The 12,571-nt window shown below is 39.0% G+C and overlaps 1 protein-coding gene across 1 annotated transcript in view; it reads right to left on the reverse strand.

Moving 5' to 3' along the window:
* Nucleotides 1–12,571, reverse strand: part of erfl3 (Ets2 repressor factor like 3) — a 47,748-nt gene that overhangs the window by 12,261 nt on the left and 22,916 nt on the right. The window contains exon 2 of the mRNA XM_057340850.1: nucleotides 4,565–4,799. Within this exon, the coding sequence (XP_057196833.1) occupies nucleotides 4,565–4,799 (235 nt within the window). The remainder of the gene's footprint in view (nucleotides 1–4,564; nucleotides 4,800–12,571) is intronic.

Here is a 12,571-nt window from a genome sequence, read left to right on the forward strand (position 1 = left end):
TCTGTCACTGACATGATCCATTTCTACAGCTCTGATATGATAAAGTAAACCAAGATGTTTGGCACTTGTTGCGCTAAGACCGAAGTTAAAAGAAGAATGAGAAATGTGAAAGGGATCACAATAAACAATAGTAGGAGGGAAGAAAAATGGGCCACTTGATTCGAATCCATCACATGACTACATTTGCAATCTCAATGCCAAGGAAAACCATTAGCATAGCCACTGTGGATTTTCGCTACAGTGGTTTCTGTGGCTGCATATGTCCCAAACCAGTTTTGACGAGAGCTGGATGAGATAAGGCGAGGGAGGGGAGCGTGTGGCTGGGCGTCCGTCACGGACCGAGCCAGACGGGAAACTTGTAATGTTTCTGTGTCCTGATGTTTCATGGAACGTCAACAGCGGGACAATAGAATTCCATTTTTGTGGAGTTTCCACACGCGTGTGTCAGGAAGGTGATGAGCCCAAGTCCCAGCGGGACGTCCACGGGAAAACATCATTGAAACAACAACCCGACTCGGCCAACATTGAGTCAAATTCCAGTCAGGATTAGAGCTCAGCGGCATTAGTCACAATTTCAATACATGTCACAGAGTGGCCTGAAAAGCAGAATTTGTCAGAATAACCGTACGTCACGAGTGTGCTGGGTTGATTCTGAAAGGTCTGTTGTGAGTTCTGAAGTGTCAGATTGAAGGTATGAATCAGATGGAGGAGTGCAGTGTGGGATTGTGGGGTGGGGAGGCGGTGGAGATGCGGAGGAACGACAGTGAGTCATTGACATCGTGAAGAAGAGATTGAAGGAGAAGAAATAAGATGGGAGAAGAAAGAGCATCAAGAAGAGACGAGGAAGTGAAGAGAGAAAGAAAAGCAGATATCAGACAGTACATTTAATCTGATCGGAACGTAAAGAGACTTGAAGTGCGGTCCGTTCAATATGTGCTGCTTTACAGGAATGTTCAAGTTAAGCTCTATCGACAGACAGAAAATTATGTTTGGAAACAAATTAGGTTTTACAGTAAAGCGCATACAACGGAAGTCTAAGGGGCATTGGATGAAAATGTTAAAAAACACACCACTTTAAAAGAATAACCACAAGAGTTAAACACAATTCGTGTCAACATTAGTGAGGTAAAATCACTACGTAGCTTTGCCTGTGCACAATAATATCTTGTGTAATGATCATGTTAATATGGGACGCCTTGTAACTTTCACACAACACAACGATACTAAAATATTTTCAAATCCAGTGACAGGAATGTAATCTGTAACGCCTGTAAAACCTCATGTGCCTAGAACACTGCGTGCTAACCATACAGCCGTTTAGACTTTCAAAAAAGTGAATGTTTTTCTTTTGTTTTTGACTTCATATTTCATATTTATGCGACAAGAGGGTTAATTTATTATAAACTATGTGAGCGAAACGATTTAAAGCAGAAGAAAATGCAACACAGACTACGTTAAATATGGGTTTAGGTGCAGCAAGGATAAATATGGTTTATATGCCGACCACAATGTGTTTTGCTCTGTGAATTATTGGTCTGTTGTTAAGTGCACTGAAATTTCATTGATATCATAATGCGAGAAACTGCTGCGCATTTCCCATATTCAGCTATTACAAGACTTGGCTCAGTATTTGTTCCATGTGTGCTAGTAAAAAAACACTTCTGTTGTTTTTGTAAATGCATTAAAATTCAGATTTTTTTATTTACATTGTATGATGTCCAGTTTTGCTATTATGTTGGGACTAATGTGAATTCTGACTACAGCTAAGATTTAGATCTACACATTTTAGTATAAAGAATGAATATGAAAAATTGCTTAAACGGCTACACTTTAAGCTACACTGCTCTTAAACCCTTGAGAATGGCTTGCTAATAGACATCCACTGTAAGTGTATCACTGTAATGTGCCTTTAAATGTCAGCAAGAGATTTTCAATAAATCAGCAAGTGTGTGATGCCTAGTATTTTAAATCTGTTCAGATTTTAAAAAGTGTAATCCAGCTTTATGGTTGGAAAATCTGTAAATCCGAGGACAGAATAAGAAGTAATATGAGGCCGCCTGACCTTCAGCAATGCAAAGATTTCCAGCCTAGAACGGACTGAGGAAGATTGATCAAAAGATCGGCTTTCTTCCTGACAGCAAATGATGTTCCACCCCAATCCGAAAATGACCAGGTTCTAGTTTCATAACTCACACACACTGTGTCAGTAGCCAGGTTTCCATTACAGATCTGTGCAAAACTTAAGGGATATTTTCTAAACGTTGATTAAAACATAACGGTGTTATGCGAATGAAGTATATTTTTTTCTTCTCGCGATAAGTCATTCTGGCCATATTTCTTCTTTTTAGGAGTTATGGCAGGTTGCAAACAAATGTTAGAGGTGCATACTGCCACGGAAGAGAAATGTCTATATTTCCCTATATACTGCATTTTTATATTACCTCACTGCTCCTAATAAATCTCCACACTGCACTCACTCGTTTTCCTGCATTTGCGCCATTATATAAGATATAACTTAATGTGAATTCCTTACATCTTATCTTTCCAAATGTTCTGCCCAAACCCCGACTGGTCATGTGACTTTTTCGTACACCACGTGACCTGTAAATACGGCCAAAGGTGTTTCCATTGCAGTTTTGCGAAATACATCTTTTTCGTATTGCCTGAAAAAACACCTTCTGCGTGCGTGAAAACTTTTCTGCGATACATGGGAGTTTTTGCGAAATTGACATGTTTACATTGGGCGTAATTCAATTTGCGCTTTTTGAAGGGTAATGGAATCGCAGCTTGCGTCAATTTGAAATGGGAAAAGTCAAATCAACATGGCTACACTTTGCGCTATGGTTACACTTTTCCATGCGCAACACAAGCGCACAAAAGTCACATGAACATTTCACACAGTCACACGCTCACAACAGCGATATTAATGAAAAAGCAAATCAGCAGGGCCTGTAAACAGTTATTTGTAAAAGAATACAAAAAGAAAAGTATAACTTGGATTACCCAACATGAGTGGTAGAGATTTTAATACAGTGTATTCTGGATGACTGTGGAAAAATACACTAACACTGGGTTAATCCTTCACTATGGGATGTTTCCACTTCCACTTCTATAAACAACGCTATCCATGTTGCATAATCTGTTTTAAAGTATAGACCACTTCTGAATGCCTTATGTGACATCACTCAGAATACTAATTGTCCTCAGAATACTCCCAAGTAAAGATCAACCTGCATCCGCTTTGAGGATCAGCGCTGATCGCTTAAAGAGGCCAAGTCAGAGACCAAAATAAAGATATAACCGAAACGAATGCAGATCAGGTCAGAAATGCAACGGAGGCTAAACTTGTCATCTTCCCCCTGCCAGCCAGCGCTTAGAATACATTCACCTGTCTGTCCTCTAATGAGATCAGATCCTCTACAGGTAAAGAGACTAGGACAGATAGATCAGACTGCACTGTATTATCTCTACCAGTGCCAGGGTCAATCCCATAAAACAACACAAAAGCTGGTCAGTGTGGCTCTGTTCTCCATTTAGATTGAACAGAAATAGACTTTAGTCTTCATTGGCCAAACTAAATCTGTTCTTTAAATGATTAAAGAATCGGACGTGTTCGAGATGGACCAAGATATGATGGGATGGTCAACAAATGTGAGAAGTGGGAATTGAAAGATGTAGAAATAAAGTGATAGTTCACCCAAAACTGAAAATTCTGTAATCATTTACTCACCCTCTTGTCATTTCAAACCTTCATGACTTTCCTTCTTCCGCAGAACACAAAAGAAAATATTTTGAAGAAAGTTGGTAAACAAACAGCACTGGCCCCCATTTATTTCAATTGTATGGACACCTAACCAATGCAATCGAATGGGGACAAGGTAAAAACATTCTTCAAAATATCTTCTTTTGTGTTCTGCGGAAGAAAGAAAGTCATACAGATTTGAAATGACAAGAGGGTGAGTAAATGATGACAGAATTTGTATTTTTGTGTGAACTATCACTTAATACACGTTTGTCCATGAACCAATTTTTTATTTTTTATTTTTTTGCAAAAAAGTCAATTTTAACAAACTGTTGTCAAAATCTGTTTCTGAAAACTTGACGAACACATTTTTTTGGATAATATAAGGGTGAGTAAATTATGTGAGATTTTCATATTTGATTTAACTATTCCTTTAAAGAGTCTTTGGTTGGTTTGGTTTAGTAGTGACAGATCTCACCGAAAGGTAAATTACAACCTAACAAGAGGCAATCCATGAGCTATTTCCATTGTATGCTAAATTTAGTTAAGCCCCGATTGCTCAAAGGGGATTGGGCCTGAAATAAGTGAACTGTACATTGTGTCAAATTCAAATGTCTGCTAAATGACTTACTTACAAAGTAATCTTTTACAAAAACTTCATGAAACTGTTAAGTCATGTAGGAAAAGATCAAACCTTTACTAAAACAGAAACTTTACTCAAAAATTTCATTTCATCTGATTCAATGTCAACAGTTTGTGAATAATATAATCACATCGCTTTAGTTAATGCATACAAAAAATGCACAAGTGCCACATTATTACCTGAGAGCTCTGCTGAGTTTGTCATAGTTCATCTGAGGTTTACACTTGCGAGCGCCCCAAAGCCTGGCCACCTCATCAGGGTCTTTGATCACAAACTCCCCGTAGTCCCCCTGCCAGGCAATCACATCATGATACTCCTCCTTCCTCAGCAGCTCCAGGATAAAGTGCCACAGCTGGATCTGTCTGGAGCCAGGACTAGACTCAGGTTTATAGGCCCAGTCTGGGAATGCTAACCCTACAGAGGCAGAGAGACAAAACGAAGAGATCAGATGCTGGATCTTTTTTTTTGTCCTTATGATTTTTGATTTATGTTGTTTATTGGCTGAACTGGTTGTTCATCATCACCATCATTTTCATCAGCAAGCATTAACGAGGTATAGTTGATCATTTGTGATGTACAAAACTAGCATTTCTACTCAACAATAAAATGTTTAATGCCAGATTCAGATGTCATCATTTACCCACCTTGTTTTCATTTTAAAACTGAGTGATTTTCTTTCTTCAGCAAAACACAAAAGAAGATATTTTGAAAAATGTTGGTAACAAAAACCGTTGGTCCCCATTGACTTCTATTGAATGAACACAAAACCAATGCAAGTCAATGGGGACCAGCGGTTTTCTGTTACCAACATTTTTCAACATCTTATACAGGTTTGAAATGACAAGAGGTCGCGAAAATAATGACAGAATTTTTATTTTGAAGGTGAACTATTCCTTGAAATACAGCACGGAAAACTGTTATTACTATTCTGAAAGAATTCAAATGTCTGTATAATGGTTACAGTATTTTATCATGTTTGATCTATTACACAAAATTTTTAATACTGTCCCCAACAATCGGCAAAGAAAAAAGCCTTGTATACCATTATATCTGCTAAAACTTATATTGGCACAACCCATAACATCATACACCTCTAGGCAGTTTCAGGACAGGCCCTCACATGATCACATGCAACCCAATGTAACACATAATCTGACGTGTGAAGCTTTTGAGTTTAATAAGAAAGGGCTGCGGTGAGGGTAAGTGGTGTCCGGTCACTGAGGGTAAACAGGGTGAAATGGTGTCAGGAAGGGTCAGGTGAGGCTGAGACTGGTTAAGGTTAGATGGGGTAACGCAGGGCCATCGCTAGTGGGGTGAAAGGTGGGGACAAATCTAGGGGCCTCCACCGCCCAGGGGCCCCACAAAATCCAGGAATTATACTATAAAGGCCCATGTTCTGTGAATAATTCTAATATTTTATTAGTTGTATAACTGAGATATTATGAAAACCACAAAAAAGCATGCAATTTGGTTAAAGAAATTTTCTAATATCTGCTCCTCTACCCTCCCGAAAAATGGTTTAGTCTGATACGAAGTATTCTCAGAAGTCCCACCCCAGTTTGTGAACAAGACGGCCGATCAGAGTTGAGACGTCAGATGAAGTTAGTGATGTACATGCTGACTGACAATGTCGGGGAAAAGAAAATATAAATCAGGTTACAGAAATGGAATGAAAAGAAGGAGAGAGAGGCCAGGAGAATTGCTGTATCCCAGTCTATCATGACCTTCTTTAAGACAGGTTAGTATGTTGTCATGTAAACTATCGACCACCGCTGCCGCCATCACATAATTTTATTTAGGCTACTGGCGCGTATTGGTCGCCGACCGCATAGCGTGGTCAAAATCCCAGTCTTTTTTTTTTTAACACAACTGTAAATAGAGTTAATTGGTTTGTATAACAAACAGAAAAAAACGGTCACGAGTCACGACACATTTTGACAAGCATTACAGACCTGCCGGCTGTGTTACGGTCAAGAAAACATGATTGCAACACAATGCTCTTGGAAGAAGAAATGTAACTATTAGCTTTGTTCAATAATATATTATGCAGCACCATTTATTATCTAAATTAAGACAACGAGTAATAGTAGTGTTTTATTTATTAATTTAATTATTAATTTATTTTTACATTAGATTGCATTATTATCTGTTTCTGAATTTTTACTTTTTGATTTAAGAATTATAACAGGCTGGTGGGAAAAACTATTATATTGCTGGTCCTTTTAAAAAAAAGGTTTTTATTATTATTTAATAATTCCTTTGTCTTTTGGTAGTTTTTTATTAATTTGTCTTAAATATGTGCATGACGTCTTTAAATAGTGTTTCATAAGTTATGGCTATATTAGGATATATGTGGATATATGTGGGCCTGCATGCTTGTATATTGTACAGTACTGTATATGATATGTGTGCGTGGGGGGCCCACATCAATATTTTTTCAGGGGGCCCCCAATCCTCTACCTACGGCCCTGGGGTAACGGCTCTAAAGTCTACAGCTGACCTTGTTTACACTCCTAACAGTCTCACACACGCATGCATAAAACTTAAGGTCAAATTATGGTTGTGTGTAGGACCTATGCCGTAGCCTCTACACCGTAGGCAACGCGCCGGTTTTCATTTATACTTGTGCATCAGTGTCCGCGTCGACAGGAAATAACCACTAGGCGTCAGTGTCCATGCGCGTGTTGATTGTGTAACCAAGACAAGAGCCGAAGAAGAAGCATCTCGTCGTGTACGCAGTCTGAGAAGCATTAGCAGTGAGAAGCAAGTAAACAGTCACTTTTGTTGCAGCTTGAGATGTTAAATACAGAAGGACAAATAATTTACTTAGATAATTCATTCGGACATGACGTTATCGTGGAGTTTCTGACCTTAGGGAGGGGTTCACAGCGCTCGCAGTCCGCGTTGAGTAGACGTGTTGTTACATTTTTGGAGAGCTAAACAACGTCAGGCTACGCAGAGCTACGTACAGCCTACGGCGTAGGTCCTACGCACGACCATAACTTAAGCTTAATCCTACATGTAGAGCTGTTTTTACTTTCTAGACCAGTGGTTCTCAAACTTTTTCGTTGAACTGCCCCCTTTGTGTAGAGTGCATCACTTTGTACCCCCCCAAATAAAGACTAATCTTAAACTTAGAATTTCAATTAAACCAAAAACATCCGTTACGTTATACAAGGCTGGAACATCAGGTATTTTGGTTGGTTGTCTTATTTTTCTTTTGTTTGATAGCATAAAATCTATGAAAAATGTCTATATTTCATAAAATGCCATAAAATATGTGCCAAAATTTGCCTTTAAACTTTAAAATTCACCATGAGAACAAAATGAAATTTTGATGGGATAAAAAATCTGCGTAGTTTTTTCCCACAAGACAAAGACTGCACATTTTAAATGCGTACATCTGCTAAAGATTAATTTAGTCAATTTTTAGAAGTCAGAGCTAACAGATGTGGACTAAAATTTGCTAAAAGTCCTTTTTGATTTCCTAAGGTCTTCATGTTCATATTTTGTCTCTATTAAACATTACAGAGCACGTTGCTCAAAGCACTTTACTCAACGACTCTTCTTAGAAAACGGACGACTCATTTCCTGTTGCTGACTCATTACACACAGTCACCTGTTTTTCCTGTTTCTACCTGTCAACAACCTAAACAGGAAACCTTTTAAAGGAAACGTGGCAATGCATTTACTTTTTTACTAAATGAGCTTAAAACATTTAACCTTGTGCAAAAGAAAAGAAATACAAATGAAATACAACACACCCCATAACCTCAACCATCTCTCTAAATATGACAAACACACAAAAGACGCACACTTTAGAGGGCACATCAGATCGCTCCTTTAAGAGGTCAAATGTACGATGCACCAGAGAGCGAAGTCTGTCTTCAGAAACTGCCGACAGGGATCTGGTTTCACAGCTCACATTCTCACACACATACACACGTGTACACGCATGAAAAGGATCCTTGCTAAGAAGTCTGAGCCAAATTCAATATGTCTGTCAAACTCCCTGATGAACAATGAAGAAGAGACTCCATGAGTCACACACACACGCGCACACGCACACGCACACGCACACGCACACACACACACACACACACACACAAAAGGCCAAAACAGATACAGTTACTGCTCGAAGGACACACAAAAAACATTGATGTAAACTCAATCAGCCACATTCGAATCTACACAATATTCGACACATATTTCAATTCATCCAGAAACATCCCGATTCAGGTTTTGATGTCAATGGCAAGGCTGGTTGCTGCTGGCTGTCTCAAGGTGGGCGGCTGTTCCATATGCAGTGAAACTGTAATGACAATGAGCTCATGTGTTAGGATGAAACCTCTTCAGGCACCGTCTGTGTGTGTTTGTGTGAAGTATTAATCATAAGAGAAGGTTCCAGTATCAATGCTTTCTTACGGCCGTTCGCACTCGCGACGTCAGCTCTGTGAAATTAAACACGAGCGTTTCTCAGAAATACCTGCCCGTGTACAGGCGCACAAACTTCTATATTTACCGATCCTCCACAGCATGGGAAAACGCACATTCTCACTGCCAGACTCTAACATTAGTTGTGCACAGATGTTTACACTGTGTCCTAACCAGCGTGACGGGGTAAAGCTATAAAGCTGTTGCATGTAAATCAGAGAACTTGTCCTAACCAGCCGCGGCGAGCGAATAGACTTGATCGGCATAGCAGGGAACGCCCACAAAAACGTCATATGTGCAGTGGGGGAAAAGAATCCATTACAATCAATGCGTGTGGACGTTGTTAGGCAACAACAACCATGTATAACCAAATAATTAAATACATTTCTTCACCACTGATGTCAAACATCAACATAATAACAGAAAATTCTGTGTTCTTAGTTTATCGCTGCCTTGAGCCACGTTAAGCTGTTTCCTTTTAATGGACTTCTATGTGGGAAACCGTTGCGTGCTACAGTCAAAACTGTGCATAAAATGTACTCGTTTGACATGTTAGTCGTTTATATCATAGCTTTAATGAACGTGGGATAAAAATATAGACTGTTGAATGACCCTGGGATACTGATATTACAGTTGTCGCCTAGCTGAAGACTCAATCTGGTACAAAAAAAAATTCGCTAAATGACACCTCCAGGCCATTCCGTTGGGTCGTTTCTTCAGTCACAGACACTGCACAGTCTCCCACCAAGTACGGCTCGGTTTTTCTATGTATCTTGCTCTGTTGAACGGAAAAAGTGATTTTATGTAGACCATATTGGCTAACGGCATGCACGTCCAATGAAGGGGAAAAGAATGCTTTCCCCCATGCCGACTCCGCCCCAGGCCACGCCCCCAGCTATGACACGACACCGACTAAGTCTATGGATGTTTTGTTAATCGTTTTGTTTCTGTGGCTTTGTGCTGGTTCGCCCACCAAAAAATCTAAATATTATCGTTCTAAAATTTTGTCATCTCTGCGTTTAGTTGTCTGAATAGATTGATCACTTTCTGCTGGAATATTGGCATATCACACTTTATAAGACACAAATATGACAAGTTTTGTGAGAGTGTTAATAACATGCTGTGCTGTGTGAGAGTGTATGACCTCATCCCCCACCCTACTTAACCTTTGTGACCTCAACCCCCCCAATACACCTCTTTCTCTCGCTCTCTTTGCGCCCCACCCCAAGGGAAGACACTAGATCCCCATTACAGAAGAGAGAAGATAGACCCACACACACACACACACACCACATCAATAATCCAACAACCTGACCGCCTTCGTGTTTGTGCGTGTGGAGATGGGCTACTCTCTGTCCTGGAACATTAGTGTGTGTCCCTGTGTGAGAGTTAAAAGGCACTTTCTACAAATACGCTACAGTTTGGTTTGCTTGACTTTTTAAAGCGCAAATTTAATGTTTGGGTGTGATAACTATTAGACAACACATCTAATGTCTACCCCACAATGAAATTCCAACAACTTTTACTGTATCAATAAAAATGTTTTAAAATAATATTTTAATATGATTAGTTTAGTAATATTACTAATTGATTTTTTACATATCGTAATTTAATTCATTATAAAGTAATATTAATAACTGTAATTAATTAAATTTTAAATATTTAAATGTTTTTCAAATTACCTAAAACGTAACATTTAACTGTGCACTTCTAGATCTATATAGAGAGGGTTTCAAAAAAATCAAAAACCGGAGATGACATTCAAGGTTAAGGCACATTCTTTTACTGCTGATTTATTGAAAATTAGTTTTAGGTCCCGTTTTGTACCCTATTCATAAAAAGTGTGAAATAGAGAAACATTTTAAAAAAGAAGAACTTGGAAAACAAAAATCGAGATGTCAAAGAGACGAGAGATCGACAGAGGAGAAAAGAAAGAAGAGAACCAGGAGGACAAGAAGTGGGGCCTGAGGAGGGAGTGGGATAGGGAGACAATAAAAAAAGGGAAAGGGGGATGGGGTGAGAGAGGGAGGGGGATGAGATCATAGCTCCTCTAGTAGTCTGTTGTCACTCAGGTCAAATTGCCCACCCCCCCCCCACCACTCTCCCTTTCTCAGGAATCGATTCATCTTGTAAATCTTGTAGACTCTGGACTCTCCTGCACTCAAGTCTTTACATAGGAAGTATTTAAAGAATTCAGAGTATGTGAGGAAGACTATATCTCAGCTCTGTGTAGTGACACGTATAGAAAGAGAAAAATAAAGTTGATCAGAAAAACGTTTTCACCAAATGCTAGGAAACCTGAACTATTTCAACTACCTGAAACGGAACAAATTTGAATTATTGGGAGATATGACACTGATCATAACCTGAAGGAAAATAACTCATTTGTGTTACTGCAAAAATGACACACTGTATAAAAGCATGAAGAAATTTCTTTGAAATAATCCTAGTTTAAACGGTTCCTACTGTATATCCATTTCTGAACGCTCTTGGTTTATAAAAGTTGAACGGAATAGAGAGAGAGACTCAAATAACTTATCAAAAAGTTCCTGAAGCAGTTTCTGTCAGGCAGCACAGAGATGTCGGCTGGGAAAGAAAACAAAAAAAAACTCTTCATCCTTCTCTCAAATAGAATCAGCCAACAAAGAGAGTTTGGGAAAAGGATTCATAGATACATCAAGTGAATTACATTCTGGTGTGCTGAGGCCTTTTCTTCCATTTCCAATAGGACTGAACAGGATGAGCAGAACTTCATTACACTAGCACTAGATCTCTGTATATAATGTAACAGGACAGAACATGCTGGACGTGGGACTGTCCTCTGGTCAGTTTCACACCTCTGATGAGACTGTGTGTGTTTAGTAACGTAAACTGATAGTAAATAGCTGACTGAAAGGAGAGATCATCATTGGTTTAACACTAACAGGTAAGTGTGAGGGCTGATTTTAGCACAGCGAAGACATTCAGAAGACTGCGTGTCAAAAGTTCATGACTTCTCCCTGTGTTTGTGTGCTTGGATGAGCTGCTGAGACCAACCTCTGCTCTGTGCAAATGACATACAAAACTATGTTTACAAGTCTTAGTTTTGAGAACAAACTTTAACATACATATTTTAATTACATTATTTCGGTGCCTTCATGAGAAACTGATATTGATGGACCAAGATTTAAATTATGAATTTAAATAAATAATCAATTGAAATTTACTACAGCCACATCACATATCATTATAAAACTGGTTTCAGACCTCCGAACATCATATTTAATGATCTAAAACAAATTCAAGTGAGCTTTAGCAATAACTATGCAAATATTTAGTAAGGGCAATGCTTATTTCTCAGTAGAATTGTCACAAGCAGCATATTTCAGAATTCTCTCAGTGAGTACTGTCAAACTAAACAGAGAGAGAGATGTATGTCAGAAATGAGAATCAAAGTGCATTAGAACTAATGAATTAAAATGTATTAGAACAGATGAATGAGCACTTGTGGAGGGCATAATGCTATTATAATCACACCATAAACACCGTGTTCGCACATACAGACACACACAAACGTGGTGTGTTTGTGTGAGAAAGAGCGAGTGCTGTTTTGTGATGTGCCTTGGAGAACTTAGAAATAAGACCGGGGGGGGTTAGCAGTGGCCTTGAAGCACCAAAAATAGAAGCAAACACACTGGGGTTATTGTTCGAGAGAGAGAGAGAGAGAGAGAGAGAGAGAGAGAGAGAGAGAGAGAGAGAGAGAGAGAGAGAGA

Source organism: Triplophysa rosa, linkage group LG8, assembly GCF_024868665.1.
Source record: "Triplophysa rosa linkage group LG8, Trosa_1v2, whole genome shotgun sequence".
NCBI lineage: Eukaryota > Metazoa > Chordata > Actinopteri > Cypriniformes > Nemacheilidae > Triplophysa > Triplophysa rosa.